The following is a 19533-nucleotide window of genomic DNA, read 5'->3' as shown; positions in this document are numbered from 1 at the left end:
ACTTGTGTCCTCTAATCTTGCCTTTCACCTTCACGTAGTAACACAGAGGAAGCTCTGTTTCATGTAGTAGAGTATGTGGGTTACAGAATACTCTGGTGAGATCTATATAACAAGTAGTTCAAGGAAGTGTGAAGGAGAGGAGAGGCATATAAACTTGGATATTTTCTAACACTTCAGAATGTCTGTGTTTTAGATGCATGTTAGTAAACTTGGAATTGATTTTGAATTTAATTTGCAGACACCAGAAACCCTGCCTGGACATACCAAAGCAAAGCATCATTATAGAGAAGATGCAGAATGGCTTAAAGGTCAGCAAATTGGTCTTGGAGCTTTCTCTTCCTGTTACCAAGCTCAAGATGTGGGAACAGGGACACTAATGGCTGTAAAACAGGTAAATACTTCAGGAAAGTACCTCATTTTCTTTTATTCCTGCTTCTTCTACTCCCTGTCATGTGTTCTGACATAATACATAATTTAAAAAATCTTTATGTGCATTATGTGAATTAACTTAATATATACAAGCTTTTTCAATTCTTCTTAGAATGAAAGGTCCTTTGTTCTGTGCCCATTTTCTTCCATAGTTCTTCAAGTGCATTTTTGCTTCAGTCAAGTTCATAAAATGGTGGCTGAGTTAAGAATGGAACCCAGATAACTTGATTCCAGATTAATGCCCTATTTACAAGATACCTATTTAAGATAATTTCTCCTCACTTGTCAAGGATATTTTTCCTTTAGCTTTAAATGGAGGAAATATAGTTTAATATTTGTTTCCTCTGATTCAACTTTGCTAACTAACTAAAGGCAATTTGTAGGCAAGTGTTCTTACTATTTAAATTAATAGATTTAATCTATTAATTTACAACTTCAATCAGAAGTTGTGTCTATGGCTGAGAAGAGGCACATGCTTCAGTCAAGATTTTTGAAGGTTTCAGGTGTGGGTAAATTGTTCACACTAGAGCTGACCTAGGGTTGAATCGGTAGTAACAAAAGTGAGGGAATTTTAGTTCCAACACTTTTACCAGTTCTACAATGAACTTACAGCTATGAAATAGATAAAATGTTTTGAAGTTGCACAAGGAAAGAGTATGTGCCACCATTCCTCCTTTGAAACTCTTTTGCTTGTGAAAAAATGAGACTGTCCATGTAGTCCTAGAGTGGACTGTACACATGGTCCACAGGACCATGTGCTCCTGTGGTCCTGAAGAGATGATGATGGTGATGCCTGGGAAAATTCCCTGCAGCATACTATTATATCATATTTAGTATGGATCACATCTGAAGTTGACTCCAATACCATTACTTCTGATCTGTCAAGTTGAATTTCTGTAAGAGCTTTAGTTATGAAACATTTATCATTTAACTGGTAAAATTTTATAAGTGATACTCAGGATCCCATTTCAGGCCTTTTCTTTCTTCCTTTTCTTCAATATTTGGAAACCAGGGGTTTTTTCCTAATTTAAACAGAGGTGAAAAGAGGGATGTTTCCCCACTCTACTTGGAGAAGTTTTTGTTTGTACATGGAAGATCACTCTTAATTTTCTATGACTGTCTCACATGGAGATGTGTTCTCAGCTGATGAGGTTTGAGGTAAAAAAGTAGTTCCAGATGGTGAAAACCATCCATTCTTGTTGCTGTACTGGAAGGTGATTACAGGACTTGTACTTAAATTAGTAGGTCTGAATACCATATTTCAAAACAGGTGACATACGTCAGGAACACATCATCTGAGCAAGAAGAGGTGGTTGAAGCACTGAGGGAAGAAATAAGGATGATGAGTCATCTAAACCATCCTAACATTATTCGAATGTTGGGTGCTACATGCGAGAAGAGCAACTATAACCTCTTTATTGAATGGATGGCAGGTAAACAACTGGTGAAAATACTATTTGAGTCTTGAAATACATAGTGTTGCATCACTCGAGGTTGTGAATTTATATTTTCATTGCTGTGTTTGCAATCAGTATAAAGGTATACTTACAGAACTGCTGAAGTGTTCATAACAATATTCTTAATGGTGCATCCTTTTGTGATTTGGAATCTTCCATACCTAATCTGTCATACAGTTAAAGCAGTTGGAAACCCTGACTTTTCCTTCCGTTTCTGACTCCAAGTGAGAAGTTAGACATTTTTATTTATTTCCAACTGAGGTGACTGTCTCTCACACTGTTGCATTTTCAGTGTATCTGTGTAGCTATAGGTTATTATTCTTAATAAATTTGCTAGAAAGTTTGGAATACCTGTCATTTATTTTTGTCCCAAGATTTTTTATTAACATTTTGTCAGATGACATGCAGAGGCATTTAAGAACATTTAAAGTAAATTTCAAATAATAAGTAGTAAGTAGTGCTTTTGGAAAAATTATTTCAAAGTTTAAATCTCTTAACTGGTAATCTAGTAAAAAAAATTGAAATATTTTCATAATTGTATAGAGCAGGCACAAGAAAATCTGTCTTTATTTTGAGAAGTAGTTTTATTAATTTTATGAATGTGATTATATGTTGCTGCTGTCCAGTTACTAAGTGGTGTTTTATACATCCTTATTTGCTGTAAATGAAAGCATTGCACCCTAAATTATGGTCAGAGTGTTAACATGCAAAGGCCCCAAGTATGTGTCATTACAAGAAGTAGTGTAAGAAATATTTTCTCAACATTTAGAGTGCCAAACCTTTTAAGTGTATTTTTTTTCTGAAATTTTATTATTTAGATAGTTAAATGTCAGGAATTGGGTTTATCTCATTCAAGCTCAGGCTATATTACAATACTTTCAGAGAAAAATTTGAAATCCAAAATCTTGAGAATCTGTTACCAGTTTTTGAGAATAGAGGAAGATACTGCTTTTCCTTGCTTGTCTGCGAAGTTCTATGTCTTGGATGATAACAAACGTAAATTAAGATATTAAGAGGGAATACTTGCTGGAGGCTGTACTTACCTATTGCCTCAAAAAACAGTTAATGTTCTGTTGTTTACACATTAATGTGAAGTGTGGATAAAGTGTTCTTTTTAAGGAAGTATTAAATCATTAGGAAGCATGCAGACTTTTGTCTTTAATGTGTACAATTCTATTTAGAAAGTAGTTGAAGAATGAACTACAATCACTTTTTGCCTATGAAATTATTTTAATTTTTGGGGTAGAAGAAGGAGAAATATTAATTAGAAATAGTAATAACAAGTTCCATTTTTAGGATGCAGTATTGCAATCTATTAACAGAATGTGTGAGTGTTGATAGAATGTACTGTTTTGTCTTTTAGGGGGTTCAGTTGCTCATTTGTTAAGCAAATATGGAGCCTTCAAAGAATCGGTTATTATTAATTACACAGAACAACTTTTACGTGGCCTTTCTTACCTCCATGAGAATCAGATAATCCATAGAGATGTTAAAGGTGAGAATAACCTGATAAATTCTTTTAGAAGGAGTATTCAGAAAGCAGCATATGTTTTTGGCCTGAGATATGTTCATTCTCTCAAATGCCATTTCAGGAGTGATATATCTACTGGGTTTGTCTGATCATTTATAAGAAACTCTATTGCTGAAATTAATCAAAATGCTACTGACATAATCAAAATGTTTGTGGCAAGCTTGTGGGTATTTGCTACCTGTGCTAATAGTTTAGAAGAATTGTCTTTCTGAGTTGGTTAAAATAAGATAGAAAGTTGCCATACAGTTTTAAAACTATTGCTACTTAAATGAATATAAATGTTTACACTGAAATGATACTAAAATCTGTGAACAAACCAAGATAACGAGGCCAGATTTCTAACGTGTGGTGATGAGTTTTCTTCCTTCATCCTAATTGAACATAAATACAGTTGTACCCTGAGTAACATGTGAACTTAACTGGGAAACAACTTTTCCCTTTAATGTCACTATAGCTGTCCATGAACTGGAGGTATATTATATAAGCAGAACATATTGATGGCAAATGTGTCCTTACTAATTCTTTTTGAAACAGTAAAACTTTAAATTGCTTGTAATTATCTTTAAAGCAATTCAGGGTTGCTTGATAATGAAATCACTTTAAATTTCATGAGGAGCTGCAGGCAATGAGAGTCTCTGGGCCTTTGTGTCACCATTTTCTTCCATTATACCATCTCCGGCGTTGTGAATCCTGTGTGTTTGCCCTGCTTTGAAGATTTGATTACCTCTCAAAATCTCTTGAACAGCCTCAAGCTGTGTGCAGTATCATTCAGGCATAAGAGAAAAGTGAGGTCATCAGAACATGTCCTTGATTTTTAGATTTCCTTGATACTGAGGTGGAGAATGTCAAACTGTTTTATAATTTGGAAGTGTAGGGAGGAAAAGTGTTAAATGTCTGTTCATCCTTTTGCCTTTAATAGAAAACCAACTAGTAGTATTTTTATTGTACTGTTGACAGGTGCCAATTTGCTAATTGACAGCACAGGTCATAGATTAAGAATTGCTGATTTTGGAGCTGCAGCCAGGTTGGCATCAAAAGGAACTGGCGCTGGGGAGTTTCAAGGACAGTTGTTGGGAACTATTGCATTTATGGCACCAGAGGTAAGAAAACCATTTTTGAAGTTATTTCAGAAGGTTTGTTTGAACTCTTTAAGCTAATTGTTGTAGCCAAATAACAGAAAATTGCTGTATATGCTTCAAATGTGTTTTAAATGCCTTTGTTCTAAAGATTAGGAATTATTCCAATATGGTGATGATAATGTTTCTTTCTTGCTGTTGTTTCAAGTAGTTTGCTACAAGATACAGTTATCACAAGTTTTGTTACTAATGCCCAAATGACCATTTGCTCAAAAACTAGCTATTGCAAGGTACTTTGCTTGCCACTTGGTCAAGTATTTTATTTACTAGATCTCTAGACCTGTGTAAATCTTGTGGCATTTACATCACTGGTCACTCTCTTAACCTGAAATGTTAATCAGAATAAACTTGTTTGATGATGTGTTGAGGTTTACTTCTAAATGACTTAGGGCTAAGATACTTTGAATTACATAATCTGATTTTTGATGTTTGTCTGTTCAGGTCCTGAGAGGTCAGCAATATGGAAGGAGCTGTGATGTGTGGAGCGTTGGCTGTGTTGTCATAGAAATGGCTTGTGCTAAACCTCCTTGGAATGCAGAGAAACACTCCAATCACCTTGCTCTGATATTTAAGGTAGGGTATTTTGTTATTACCAATATACTACAAAAGATGACAAGTAATCTTGTATACAGCAATGTGAATTTTAGAAAAGTGTGCATGTAGCAGGGATTGTTGCAATAGCTTTTTTTTTTATGTTGGAGCTGTTAGTACAGAAGCAATACTGGTACCAATATAATCATACTTGCTTCTTTAAAAAAAACACCAAAGAGACTGATACCAAAAAAAAGATACTAATACATGATACTCAAAATCATTATAGAGTGGTTTGTGTTGGAAAGGACCTTAAAGATAATCTAGTTCTTCCCCACCATGTGCTGGAGCACCTTCCACTAGACCAAGTTTTTCAGAAATGTCTGGTCTAAGATAAAAAAATATAGTGTAACAGGCTAAAAAATAGGAATAGAGTTGATCTTAAATTAGGCAGAAGATTGGGATGTTAACTTTTTCTTACAATCCTGTAAAATACAGAAGCTTTTTTTTCCATAAACCATTTGTGTAAGTATTCATATTTCACGGTGGGGAAAGTCCTTTTATAAAAGCCTAATGTTCCACGATCAGATTCTGCTGGAAGATGTTTTCCATTATGCCACACTATATATGATTTTTGCCCCTTCCTTTGCTTGTGAGATCATTCCTCTTGGCATTCATGTTTCATGCTAAAATCAGTTAGTTATATTTAATTCTAAAGGTCCAGTTGAACTGTAGGCATGAATGAAGAAAATACTGCTGCAAGTAAAAGATTTTTGCAGAAAACAGACATTGCACAGCAGTACTCAGATATGTTCTAAGTAAAATCACTTGTGCTAAGAGATGTGATTGTCTTGGTTCTGCATTGCTGTGAATCTGGTGGTGCCACTCTAGTGTTCCCAGTCATCCTGCTTTAATCCAGCTAGATAAAATTAATTTGGTTGGGAGGGATCTGTCTTTCTGAGAAATATTTGCCTTTGGGGTAGTAGCAGAAATACAGTAAAGGCAGTGCAAGAAAGCACACCCAGTTGAACTTCTTGTAGTGTAACATCACAGAGCTTAATCTCTTTCCATGGTGACTCATGCGAGTTAACAGTGAAGACAGCTAGTAGACTAAAGAATGTCCATGTGTGCTGTAGGAGCTTCTCCTGTGGCCTGCTCTGAGATGTCACTGCAAGATCTTGCTGTAAGAAGAACTTTTAGAGAAAAGTATCAGGAGAGAGGTCAAACTAAAAAGCAATAGGCATAAGGACAGTAAACTGAAAGTAGTAATCTTCAAACTGCAGTAGGAAACATGCTGAATGGAGAAAAGTTCGTAAATCTAACTCATCAGCTGAAATTGTCAGTTTGTAGAATGTTTTTGGGCTAGGAGAGCGGGGCATAATCACTGATTTCTAAAAAGTTACTTCCCTTTGTTCAGATTGCTAGTGCAACTACTGCTCCATCAATCCCTACACATCTGTCTCCAGGCTTGAAAGATGTGACTCTTCGGTGTTTAGAACTTCAACCTCAGGACAGACCACCGTCAAGGGAGCTGCTGAAACACCCAGTCTTCCGTACTACATGGTAGCTATTTATTTGTAAGGCTGAAATACTGAAGAAAATGCTACTGAATATACAGTAACTGTCTTGCAGTGCAGTTACGTGCAGCAAATTACATTATTCTGCTGGCCTCGATGATAGATACATCAAGAACATAAGGCCAGTGGAGGACCCTACCTAAGTATATGATTGACAAATCAAGATCTTTACCTAAGCTCAGTATGCAACATTTGACAATTCATGCAGAGGTTTATAAACTGTGCCTTTTCAAACATCTGGCTCTATGTTAACATAAAAACATTTTTCCTTAAATCTGCACGATTATTTAGAAGGTAAGTGATTTTTATTTTATTTAGAGCACTTTTTCAGCAGTATTAGAAGCTGAGAGGCTCAAGATCTATTTTAATATTGCAATCACTGTTCAATTTCACATCTAGATGCTCTGCAATTAGTAAATTTTCAATACTGGTTAAAAGGATGTTCTGTATCTGTCCCTTTTAATTACATGATACTCTCTGAGTAACAAATCCAAATATGATGGAAACTTTAAAAAAGCATTTGCCTTCCTATAAAGTAAGAGCAGGCACTCATGGTTCACTGTGCATTTACTGCTGGCCATGTAATTTCTTTTGAAATAAAAGTTTCTTTTCTTTGTATTTTTAACTTTCATAAAAAGGGGATATTTTAAAATAGTCTTTAGAAAAAAAGATGCAAGCTGTGTCATGGAATATTTTCCTGACACAAGAGTTTTAAAACCAGATTTGCTGGAAATCTGGGATAAAATGCCACCTTCAACAAGGATATGTTGAAGGCTCTGATAGTATAGGTTATTTAATAAACAAGATTGTTCTGTATAAAGCAACTTTAGTCTGAACCATGCTAGAAGTTGAGCCTTTTTTTCATATAGCAGTTTCTTCTGGCAAATGGTGTATAGAAGTTTTGTGTCAAGGGCCCCCAAAACCCAGCTTCCATTAAAGTTTTTATGGGAGACTTTGACATGTACTTCAGTGTGAGCAGGTGCCAAATGAGTAAATCTCATTCTTCATGTAAAGAAACTGAGGTTACATTCTCTACTGATAACAAGTTTTACCTGCTGTTTTCCTTCTGCCGTACATCATCTATTTACTGTAGCCATTAGTGGTAATTTAATTTGAAAATGTTAAAAATATTACCGTAAGAAAGGTATTTATTTTAACAAGAAACAAACTTGGACTTGAAGATCAAGATAAAGTAAAATGTGAAGTAAAGCTTCACCTGTAGTGCAAAACTTGTTGGTTTTTAGGAGATGTGGAGTTTTTTTTTTTAAACAGGTTTTAAAATTATTTTAAAGGCAGGTTTTTAGATTCTGATGCATGTAATTCTGAAGGAAAATGGCAGCTTTTTCTTTTGTTTTTTTTTTTAAAAATGGGGATCTTTTTTAATCTAATGATGATTGTGTTTAATCCATTTTGAAAAAAATACTGTTCATGTTATAACTCTTCAGAAGCCAGTTGGATTGTTGGACTCAAATAGAATTGGTTATTTTCAAAGACTCAGGACAAACTAAATAAGCTATAGTACCTTTAAAGTGTATAATACAAATTGGAAGCAAGACATCTTAAAGATAAGTTTACATGAATGATAGTGCTCATACTAATAAAAAAAAAAAAAGTCATTAGTTGTGAATGTGTTTCTTTTGGAAATTTTACATTCCTTTGTTTTTGAAGATTGGCAGACTTTGAAGAGTTAAAAAGATAATACGGAAATGTGAAGTTTGGTAGCTCTGTTTTGTACTTGACTTTTTTTTGACCACTTTAGAATTTCTCATTCTAATAAGACTGTTTCCAAGTCTGTCTTATGTGCAAGCTTTAAAGGATGCACTCTTGCCAATTCAAGTACTGGAAGATGAGTTTTCAGATTAATACTGTTTCTGGCAGAAATGTAAACTATAAACTGATGGAACCTCAGCTAATCAGTATTACTATGTAGATCACCATGCCTACCACATTTCAAACTCAAACTGCCTCTTAGGTGTCCAAATGCATTTGTTTGAGTTTGCATTTCCCTCGGCTTGCTGGTAATTGTGGTGTTTTTAAAATGGAGATGTGATGTAATATTCTTATTTTCTTTGGATCAAAGCTGGACTGAAAATTGTATTGTGTAATTATTTTTTGTGTTCTTAATGTTATTTGGTACTTAAGTTGTAAATAACGTCTACTGCTGTTTATTCCAGTTTCTACTACCTCAGGTGTCCTATAGAGTTTCTTCTACCAAAGTTCACTTTCACAATGAAATTATATTTGCTATGTGACTGATTCCTAAGATTTCCAGGGCTTAAGGGCTAACTTCTATTAGCACCTTACTGTGCAAGCAAATTTTACAGAAATCTCTGGGTTAAGAAATTTGGCTTCATTGTATCCTTTGTTATTTTAAATATATCAAGATATTTTAATTAAAAGTTTTTACCCCATTGAACCAATTTTATATAGTATAATTTGTACGTATTTTGGTGGTTTTTGTCTTTATAGTAAATAAAAGTTTTTGAACAAACTTTGTCCTTTGCTTACTGTAAGACAAACACATTCCTTTAACTGATGGAAATAAAATCTTTCTGGTACACTTTACTGTTCATACACAATTTCATATACTTGACATATCAAGACTTAGTTTCTAATAAAGGGCAGCAACAAAGACTTTTATTTTTAATGATAAATAAAGGAACTTTCTTATGACAGTACTGTTATCTAAGAATCTCACTTGATTATGCCTTTAAGCCAGGTATTGTCTAAATTTTGGATTACTGCAAATGTAACAATTACCTATTCAAGTGAGCTGATTAGGTTAGTTCTGGAGCCACTGAAGTGTGTGTTGGAAGTTAATCTGTTTTATGTTTCTGGTGAAATGATTCTGTTGCTGGAGATTTTAATAGCAAACATAAGCCTTTTCTTATTCAGGCAATCCATATATTGCAAACTAGGGCTTATTTCAGTTCTTGTCTTTCTCCAGGTATTTTTTAAATTTTAAAAACTAACCTTTTTTATGGAAATAGGTTTCAGCTATAGGCTTTCTTGTGACTATAAATTCTATATTTTGAAGGACTGCACTTTTAATTATTTTATTAGCTATGAGACTTTCTTCAGATAGATACAAGTGTATCAATTCAGAAAAAAACTGGCAGCAGCAATCTTCAAATAAAGTCTAATACCTGATTTCTCAAATCAGAAAAATATACTACCTGAAATGTGAGGAAGGAAAATACATGGCAAGGATTAAGTAGGAGATAAATTTACTATAACGTATCTTTATCTGATTTACTAGAGAAGTTCTGAATCCTGCCGTATTGTGTCCTATTTGTGATGTTGCAGCCTCCTTTTTAGGAACAAAGAATGGCAGAGATCACTGGTGCCCAGCAGATGGCAGTAAATTCCAAAGACTTTGGAAATCAAGTGTGTGCACAGGGCACATTCTTCCACAGGCAAAGGGTAAGCTCTGTGCCTGGTGTGACCTCTCCAGTGGGAATAAAATCACATTTCTGCATGTTGGTCATAGGTTGAAGTCTGATGGTGTTTCATCTTTGCAAGTTCTCCTTTGAGGCTAAGGACTGCCTCCAGAACATGTTGGAATGTCACATATGTCCTTTCATTACATGAAAGTGGGCAACTTGTGTGCATGGCTGTTACGACCTGACAGCCCACCTCCCAAAGCTCTCTTTTTCCCTTCCTAACTTTTCACTCATTGCATAGTCTTCCTTAATGACCTGTGACTGCCATACTTTTAAGAGCCACAATATCCATGTGATGTGATGAACATATGTGTTGTTTTCTGGTTATAGCACACGGCTGCTGAAACCAGAATTGCAAGTCTTGAAGTGAGACCTTTCTTCCCTGTAATTACCGAGGAAGGCCAGGAGATGGGAGGGAAGCACTTTGCGGCAGCCACTGTGCCTTTTCTTGCATTTTCCCTCAATTCCTTCAGTTCCCAAGAGCCCTTTGCTCAGCTCCTGTTCTTGGAAAAGATGAGGCAGGCCAACGGTAGAATTGAAGTGATTGTGGAATAAATATTTGTAAAGCTCTGAGATGTTAAGTTAATTCTGATAGTAACATTGCTTTGATGGGCCTGTCTCAAATTCCCAAACCCTTGTCAAAATTTCAGGTCTAGAGGAAGGAGTCTAATCCCTTAGAGTGGTTTATGATCTGATGTCTCTGTTTACTCCAATTCTCAAACACTCCATATTTTTTAAACTGTTTTCCGAATAAAGTACGTGCATACATTTTCTTCTTTTCCCAGTTCATTGGCAGTATTAAACTAAAACTGAAGATAAAGGAGCAGCATCCAAAGATAAAAGTTTTGTGAAACTAGGTATCCAAGCAGCCAAAAGACAACAGTGGCCAAAAATGTTAACAGTACCATTTTCTTTACACCTGTGCTGGTATGTAAAGAATGATTTGGGGGCCATTGCTAATTTCTGAAGACCAATTGCTGAGCAATTGTTTTCCTCGCTAGATTTTTTTTTTAATTACCTTAGAGGTAAGTGATGGTAGAATGTGGCAACAAAAAGGATTGTGCCCCTGTTTGTAAATGCTTGTGATTCGTAGTATATCCCTTCAATCTGTGTACTTCGATGCTGCTGCTTGCTGTACATCAGTCAGTGGGAAGCACCTTTAAATCTATAGTACGTTATGATGCTACAAAGTACATGTCTCCTTGTTACCACAGCCACATACTAGCTAAAAGTGCAGACAGAAGTGTGCAAGACTCAAGTCTAACTGATCCACTCTTTTTATGACATGGATCACAACTCTGGAGGACAAGTCTCGCGAGGAGCAGCTGAGGGAGCTCGGGGGAGGGGTCGGGAGGGGTTCAGCCTGGAGAAAATAGTTTGGATGTAACCTGCTTCAAAGGAGGTTGGAGCCAGGTGCGAGTCGGCCTCTTCTCCCAGGAAACAGGATGTGAGGATGTGGCCTTAAGCTGCTGCGTGGGAGGTTCAGGTTGGATATCGGGAGAAATTTCTTGGCAGGGAGGATGATTAGACATTGAAATGGTCTGCCAAGGGAAGCGATGGAGTCACTGTACCTGGAGATGTCTAAGGGAAGATTGAACAATGATACTCACAGTGGTATTTGGTCATAGGTTGGACTCGATCTGAGAGGTGTTTTCCAACCTAATTCATTCTGTGACCATCTGAAGCACTAACAGCCCTTAGCATCGCTAGAAGCAGGCACTGGATGATTTTGGAGGTGATCTGACAGCGTAAGGAGTGGTTTTTAACCGCTTCTAGATAATTTTTAAACCACCTTTTCCTCTGATCGTGTATTTTTGGATTGTTCAGTACAACACAGAAGGTGCAATGTAACATTGTTCCGAGAGAACTGTGTGTCTTTTCGTCTGTAGGTGTGCACCCAGAAGCTATGCGTTTTCATTCCCGGTGCCCGCAGCTCTCTCCGTTCCGGGTACTGCGCGTCATCACCCGGGCGGGGAGCGCGAGCCGAGCCCACACCCGCAGCCCTGGCCGCTTCCTCGTCACAGCCCGCCCGCCGCTCAGCGCCTCTCCGGCCGCTCGCAGCCAATGGCAGCTCAGGACACAAACGCGCCGGCGTGTGTCCGGAGCGCGGATTGGTTGGTCCAGTTTGCGCGGGCGCGGCTTGGCAGGGGGGCGGTGCCGGAGCCGTGAGGGAGAGGTCGCCATGCTGCGGGAGCTGCGGCGGCGCTGGCGCTCCTATAGGTACCGCTTCGTACCCTGGCTCGCCCTCAACTTCCGCCGCCAGCGCAGGTGAGGCGCAGGGAAGGGTCCCGGACGTTAGCCCAGACCCCGCTGTCCCTCGTCGGGATGGTCTGGGGCGCCGCAGGAGCTCACTCGGGTTTGTCACTCAGAAGTGCTTCGGCATTGGTCACCCCTCGGCTGACATGTAATTCCTAGTGAGACACCTTAAAATGGTGTTCAGCATAGATAGATACATAGATAGATAGATAGATAGATAGATAGATAGATAGATAGATAGATAGATAGTTTCTTGTTGGTAAGATGTTTATGCCCTATTTTAATCGTAAAAGTAGTGTTTGAATTTAAATTATTATGACATGGTTACAAAATTAAAATAAGTAAGTAAATTAAAACCTTCTTTGCCCATGCAATATTTGTTTTACCTCATTTAGAGTGTACTGAACTATTTGGGGTTTTTTAAATAAACATTATGAAAATTATGCTTTATTTTTGGTGCTTTTTTCTCTGAGAGTTCAGTAGGATTTAACCTACTTGTGGTAAATACTCAGAGATGATGATTTGTAGTAGAACAGGTACTGGCTTTTACTAAACAGTCTTTTAGTGTTTCAAGAACAGTGGCTTTAGCTTGAACAAGCATGAAAAAAGCTTGGGGTTTTCAAAAACAACAGTGTATCAAAGTTACTGGTGCTGCAGAATGTCTCTTCTCTATTTAGAAGAAAAAGTAATTATGTTTCTAATTTTAAAGTATTTTTTTTCTTTACAGGACGCTTCGATATGTTCCTGAAGGCTCTCAAGACAAAATTATTGCTGATGAAGATGTCTTTGAAACACTACTGAAAACATTTAAAGCTCTGTTCATAAATGACTTCAGTAAACAAGCAGATATTCTGGCCTTACTTCCGGAAGTCAAGTGCCAATATCTGGAATTACTTACTGTGGAGCAGAAGCGGTTGAAAGTAAATTCTTGTAACCGTCAGGGTCAGCACATATTTAGTCCTGAGGAAGTTTTGTTTAACACACTTGGGTTCACTGTTAGCAGAGACAGGAGTTCGCTGGTGTCTGCTGGAACTGGAGTCTTTGTTACCAAAGGTTTTGTACCGAAAGGGACGGTTGTGTCTATGTATCCTGGTAATGGAATGTTCTTATTTTTGATTAAGTTGCATGGGACTTCTAACCATCTGATTATGGAATGCCAAAGATCTACGCTAATTTTTATTCTGTGTGTTTTCTTTCTGTCATTCCTTAACAAAATCATCAGGCTGCATGAGAATATTTACAAACTATCTAGAGTTGTTTTGGAAATACAAAAAAACAATATTGGGAAGGATAATTTTGGTTATAAAAAAATTTAGTACTTAAATCCTGATTTTCCTGCAGCTGCAAAACTTGTTCCAGATTCTTTAAATGTAAATGCACAGGAGAAATTTAAAGTAGATGAACAGAAACAGGTTTGTTTCTGTTTCATCTGCCAGCAGAATCATCCCCTGTGGTCTGTGGCTTATGCCAGCAACACAGGATGGGGAGCAGCCCCAGCATTCACAGGGCAGTGGAGTGCATTTTTTGAAGTGCCTGGCCATTGCCATTGATTACCCATGAACTGACTAGTTGTGAGTGACAGCGAGAGAGCCTGCCACTTCTGCAGCTCACTTCAAATTTCAGGCACATATTAGATGTGAGTGTAGGCGCATTCAGAGTCTCCTGTGACAGCTCTTCTAGCAAAACACAAGAGGATGGGCTCTTGAAATGCCTTCTCAGGGAAATGACCTGCCAGGCTGGGCATGGGACCTGTGTACAGGGACTGCAGGCTGCCTGTGGCCTTTGCCTGGCTCCTTGTGAGATTGCAGTGCAGGATTTCTGCAGAGAGGTGCTGAAGATGTAGAGGGTGTGAGGGATGCAGGACAACGATTTCATGAAAAATGGCAAGCCAGTCAGTTTGCTGGATGCACTTCTGTGCTTGGAAGTTGTGGCAGGTTAAATCCTCTCCTCAGATTTGGGAAACAGTCTGCTGAAATAGTTTGTCCTTGATTTGTCATTTTCCATCTCCTGGACCAAAAAAAAATCCCTGGGGTAATGGAGGTAGGTGTTTCAGATTCTTTGCTGAATCTGTGTGTTTTTCAGAGTCCTGACACAGTAGTAATAAAATAACTTAATATCTTAAGCTGTGCTTTCCTGAACAGATACCACCTGATGTTTTCATCTCTGGAGCACACTAGTTGGCTGTAAGGCTTTATTTACCTCTCCCAAAGATATTTGGTTCAGGCCTTCTATGATTTCCTGTGAGGTTTATCTCTTTGGAATATATCAGCTCATTTAGTTGAGAGGGGATTTTTTACATTCCAAAAAGTTGTGTCTGAAAGCTTGTAGGTTTACAGATGTCAGTGTCACTAAGTGAGAGGGGACTTCTCTCCTACCTGCTGTCTCTCCTTTGAGTTTCTTTGTGGAGGGGATTGAAAGCCTATTCTGACAGTTAACTTACTTTTTCTGAAATAATATCTGTCTTGCAACAGGTACAGTATACAGAAAGCATGAGCCCATCTTTTTCCAGTCCCTTGGCAATCCCTTTATTTTTAGGTGCATTGATGGTGTGTTTATTGATGGGAACGATAAAGGACTGTCAAGATCAGTGTACAGGTAAGCAGAAGAAATAAAGGATTGTCACTCATCTGATTTAAAACAGGGATACTCCTCATCTTAGTTCTTTGTTTCTTTCCCCGATTGTCATCGACCTGTGCATTGCTAATAATGCAAACAGCACAAGATTGAGAGATGTTGGATGTGATCCATTATGTACTTGTGTCACTGGTCTGTAACACCAGTGAGATGCATTTTGATGCAGTAGACTTTCCTGTACAAAAGATAGTTGTACTAGAGCAGGATCTAGTGTAAAAGTATTGAAATGTTTCTGAGCTGTTACTCAAACCTACTTACTTCATTACGTCCAAGTCCCTGCTCCGTGGCTCCATGCAGGACTACCTAAAACTGAACCATGTGACTAAGAGCATCACGCACGCATTCCTTGAACTGTGACAGACTTGGTGCTGTGACCACTTCCCAGGGGAGCCCTGTGGCTGGCCACCCTTTCAGTTAAGAATATTTTCATAATATCCAGTCTGAACTTCCCCTGACACATGTAACTGGTTGATTTACCTTAAAATATAATTTGTTGTGTTTAAATATGATGTGAAAAGAACTAGGAGGTTGATACAAAATAATACCTAGTTTGAATAGTAATACCCACTAATACCAGATTTTAATTTCTGGAATGGGTTGGAAGCTAATATTGTAATGAGTCTTTGCATTTTAAGAGATGAGTGAAAGGTGTTGACACTTCTGTAATGGTAACATTAGGTGTTGATTCATGGAAGAGTGTGTAGTAGTTTTGTGCAGATCCTTCCACCAGAGTCTGAAGGACACCACAGAGTAGTGGGAGTTGTTGTGCTATGCACATGCTCTCCACCCCAGGTGGGTTGGGCAGCTGTAAGTTTATGCAGTGACTGTGGCCATTCCTCTAGAGGAAGTAAGATAACCTATTAGACAGAGGAGCCATGATCCACACTAATGCTGTTGGGCATTTCAGGTCTTGCAGCAGAAGAGATCAACTTGGCCCTTTTCAAATGAGTGATGAGAGCTGGCTCACAGCCACCCTGCAAAACCCACTGGCAGTGGGACAGTACGTCAACAACTGCTCACATGGTAAGTTGACAAGTAAGTTTTCCAAGTAGGAGTTTGGCTTTATGGATATAAATTATTTTTAAGGTGACACAGAGAATAGGAATTTGATCTTGGGTGGCAGTAGCACTGTTTAAAACAAGCACTTGGGGAGTAAAACTTTTCTTAGTTTTTTTGCCACAACTGAGTGTTAGAATCCTTCCATGCAGCAACACTTCAAGTATACTTTTTCTCACTGATGCTCGTTTCCCTCCCGGTATGTAGAATGAAAGGCACACCCAAAAAGTGAGATGGTGGGAAAGGATATCTGGCAAAGTACCACTGGACTAAGACGGTACAGAGTTGCATATCAAGTTCCCCAGTATTGTTCTAGGAGGCTTCGTGACAAAACTACACATGGTGACATGTACAGTAAGATACTATCACTGCTCACTTTGAACTGTAAGACCTTTTTTTTAGACTTCCTTACATTTATGCGCAAAATCCAGGAAACTGTTGTTGTAATCTGACCTGTTGGACATGAAGAAGGGAGCTACTTATTCTGTGTCACTGTTATCTTGAGTAACTTGTGGGAACAGTTGTACTGTACAGAAAGTTGAATTGATACCATACTGTTTCTAAGTGGCTTTCATAGCCTGCATTACACTAAAGATTCTCTGCCTCCAAGTAGCATTCAGAAAGGTTGCTGGAGGAGCAAAATGTGGATCGGCACAGAGATACAGGGCTGTTCCATGAAACTGTTTCTTCCAGGTCGTGTCTATGTAAGTTTCTCCCTGCCTGTATTTCTGACATGTTTTGCCACCAGGCAAAAGTATTTTCCAATTTTTTTTTAATTGTAAAAGCAAACACTGTGTATTTGTAACATCTAGCTACCCCTGGCGCTAAACAAGATGTGCCTCTTTATTGACATGTTGATAACTGGGCAAAGCTGCTATAGTTGATTGTGTACCTCTTGTGTAATTCAAAATAGGCCTTCAGAGGACTGCAGTACCTCCCAACAGAGGAATGGTTTTCAGGCTTGGTGAAGCATCTGGTTCTTCTGTAGCAGTACATTTGATGCTTTTACACATCTCTAAGCCCTGTCTAATAACTTTTTTTTTTTTTATTCCTAGAAAAAACGGCAAACGTGTGTTACCAAGAGTTTGACGTGCCAGGACATTTTCCAGTAGAATTGAAACAATATCTTCCAAACATCGCCTACAGCCATGACATAGAGAGGTTGGCAGCAAATGAAAGAGCTCGTAGATTTGTGTGATACAAAGCATACTGCATGTGTAAAGAAAAGACAAGACATGGTTGAAAAATAACAAACCATATGAGGATGAGTTACACAAAAGTGTGCAATGGGAGACTTACCTCTCTGAATAGACTAATTTTAATCACAAGACGCCTCATTCTTTTTTCCACATTTTCACACATGAAATCAGCATATCTCTGAAGACACAGTTATACAAGCAGTATAGCACTATAGTGCAATTCTGAATCCCATAAAGCAGTAGCTGCACTTTGTATTACAGTACTGAGGCTTTTCAGTACATATCTCAAATCTGTTTCAGCCTTGACCAAAGCCCTTCTGAGATAATTCAGATTTAGTCTTCTTACTCTCTGTTCTCCATACCTTCTGCTTATATGACAAATAAGCAGCTGAATTTGCAAGAAGAAACCTAAAACTGTATTGAGACAAGTGAAATACTGTGCTATACAAAGGCATATAGTTACAGTACAATTAGTAAAATTGCAACATCCTGTTTATGATTTGAAAGTCCACCTTTTTTTCAGAAATTAGAATACTTGGAAATATTTCTCAGATAATTCTCTTCATTTCAAGGATGTATAAACATTTTAGAGCAGATATCTGAACTTTTAGTATAATTCTGGAGTTATTTAAGTAGTCTGAAATTTCATTGGAGAAAGTCATGGTGCATATTGGAAAAACATATTTTCTGATTATACTTAGAGCTGGTTGAGTGAAGGTTAAAGATGTATTTGGAATCTGCAGATAATTTTAAAAGTGCTAATAAAATAAGCAGTAGGACTAAATTCTCAGGAAGCCTGGATACTGTACTTGAAGTGCGAAAGCACGTAAACTATAGGACTGCTTCAGGAAGGTGGAATTTTGCTCTTGCTTGGAATCTGTCCAAGAAAAAATGGTCTTCTGGTCATCATTTCTCCCAGTGTGCTGCAACCAGGCAAAAGATCCCATCTGCCTCTATGTGCTTTTTTCGATACTGATGTATACCATGGTGACAACATAGATTATCTGTTTTCTATATCTTTTTATGTCTTATGAAACAGTTCTACTTATTAACCTTGTTGTTTCATATGTTTCAAAATGGCCTCACACTAAATTTTGAATAGTGGGGACTTGAGTTACTGCTGTTTCCCACTCCCTGGTTCATCAGTATACAAAGCATGTGCTCTCCTTCCCAGAACACATACTTCAGTTTTAGGGCATGGTCATTCACTAAAAGGAAGTTTAGAGGGGTGGATTTCTACATTTCTGTGTGAGAAACTGCCTGCCAGCCCCTGATTTCAGCTGACTGAGGGAGCTGGAGTTGTTAGCCTGGAGAAAAGGAGACTCAGAGGTGACCTTATCACTCTCTACAACTCCCTGAAGGGTAGTTGTAGTCAGGTGGGAGTTGGTCTCTTTCTCCAGGCAGCCACTGACAGAATGAGAGGACACAGTCTTAAGCTGTGCCGAGGGAAATACAGGTTGGATATTAGGAAAAAGTTTTTCACTGAAAGAGTGATAAAGAACTGGAATTGTCTGCCCAGGGAGATGGTAGAGTCATCATCCCTGGGTGTGTTTATAAAAAGACTGGATGTGGCACTTGGTGCCATGGTTCAGTTGAGGTGTTAGGGCATGGGTTGGACTCAATGGTCTTAAAGGTCTTTTCCAACCTAGTGATTCTGTGATAATTGACCCATCTCTGCAGATGGCAGCAGGTCTCTGGTGCAGTTAGGAGCCATCTTCCTGGGTAGTGGTGGGCCTTAGGAGAGATGCTTTAGCCAGCTGGCACCTGTGGACAGGTGTGTCCACAGGAGTGGCTTCTGCTGCATGAACTTTGCTGTATCTTCTGCTCCTGTCTGAGTAAGTGTGTCTCTTGCGGTCTTGACTAATTATTCATCTCTGAATGATTATGTGGAACAATTGAGTAGAAACAGTTTTCTCATACCCACATAGGCTGTGAGTTTTTTAATTATATTGGTTTTGCTTATATTTGCTGTCTGTATTCCAGTGTTGTTTTCCCATGTTCCCTGCCCTGCATTATGCATATTACTCAAAACTAATCTGGACAAGGCCACTGGTTTAGCTTCTTGAAATGAAGAACTGAAAACAATTCAAAGAAAAATATAACTGTTCACTTTCACATGTTTTGCTTCTTCTTTTACAGCCACTTGAGGTGTGTAGTTCTTGTCACTCTCAGAGACATCAAGCAAGGAGAAGAACTTTTTTCAAATTACTATACTGTTGTCAGCTGAATTAATAGATTCAAAACTGAAGAAATCTGTGTCAATAAAATATGTATGGTGCCTGTA

At 38.1% G+C, this 19533-nt stretch overlaps 2 protein-coding genes across 3 annotated transcripts in view; both read left to right on the top strand.

The window, feature by feature from the left end:
- Positions 1-9077, top strand: part of MAP3K1 (mitogen-activated protein kinase kinase kinase 1) — a 57705-nt gene extending 48628 nt beyond the window's left edge. The window contains exons 15-20 of the mRNA XM_053932347.1: positions 239-391; positions 1700-1862; positions 3250-3381; positions 4375-4517; positions 4995-5126; positions 6502-9077. Coding sequence (XP_053788322.1) covers positions 239-391; positions 1700-1862; positions 3250-3381; positions 4375-4517; positions 4995-5126; positions 6502-6651 — 873 coding nt within the window. The 3' untranslated portion in view covers positions 6652-9077. The remainder of the gene's footprint in view (positions 1-238; positions 392-1699; positions 1863-3249; positions 3382-4374; positions 4518-4994; positions 5127-6501) is intronic.
- An 820-nt stretch (positions 9078-9897) lies between these two features.
- Positions 9898-19533, top strand: SETD9 (SET domain containing 9). Of its 2 annotated transcripts, XM_053932091.1 has the most exons (6): positions 9905-12372; positions 13088-13452; positions 14832-14955; positions 15902-16017; positions 17106-17211; positions 19389-19533. In XM_053932091.1, the coding sequence occupies exons 1-6, from the start codon at positions 12011-12013 to the stop codon at positions 19474-19476; spliced, it is 1161 nt and encodes a 386-aa protein (XP_053788066.1). In that variant the 5' UTR covers positions 9905-12010; the 3' UTR covers positions 19477-19533. The 2 variants fall into 2 exon arrangements, with proteins under 2 accessions (XP_053788067.1, XP_053788066.1); XM_053932092.1 differs by lacking the exons at positions 17106-17211; positions 19389-19533 and adding an exon at positions 16258-16404 and having other exon boundaries at positions 9898-12372.

The sequence above is a fragment of the Vidua chalybeata genome, chromosome Z, assembly GCF_026979565.1.
Source record: "Vidua chalybeata isolate OUT-0048 chromosome Z, bVidCha1 merged haplotype, whole genome shotgun sequence".
Taxonomy (NCBI): Eukaryota; Metazoa; Chordata; class Aves; order Passeriformes; family Viduidae; genus Vidua; species Vidua chalybeata.
Note: the sequence above shows the minus strand (reverse complement) of the source record. Positions and strands in the feature narration are given on the sequence as shown.

Excerpts from the sequence above, each read along its gene's own strand:
- SETD9 (XM_053932091.1), top strand. The coding sequence starts at position 12,011 with ATGCGTTTTCATTCCCGGTGCCCGCAGCTCTCTCCGTTCCGGGTACTG. Across the intron at positions 13,453-14,831 it reads GGTTGTGTCTATGTATCCTG|GTACAGTATACAGAAAGCAT; the intron begins GTAATGGAATGT and ends GTCTTGCAACAG. Across the intron at positions 17,212-19,388 it reads TACAGCCATGACATAGAGAG|CCACTTGAGGTGTGTAGTTC; the intron begins GTTGGCAGCAAA and ends CTTCTTTTACAG.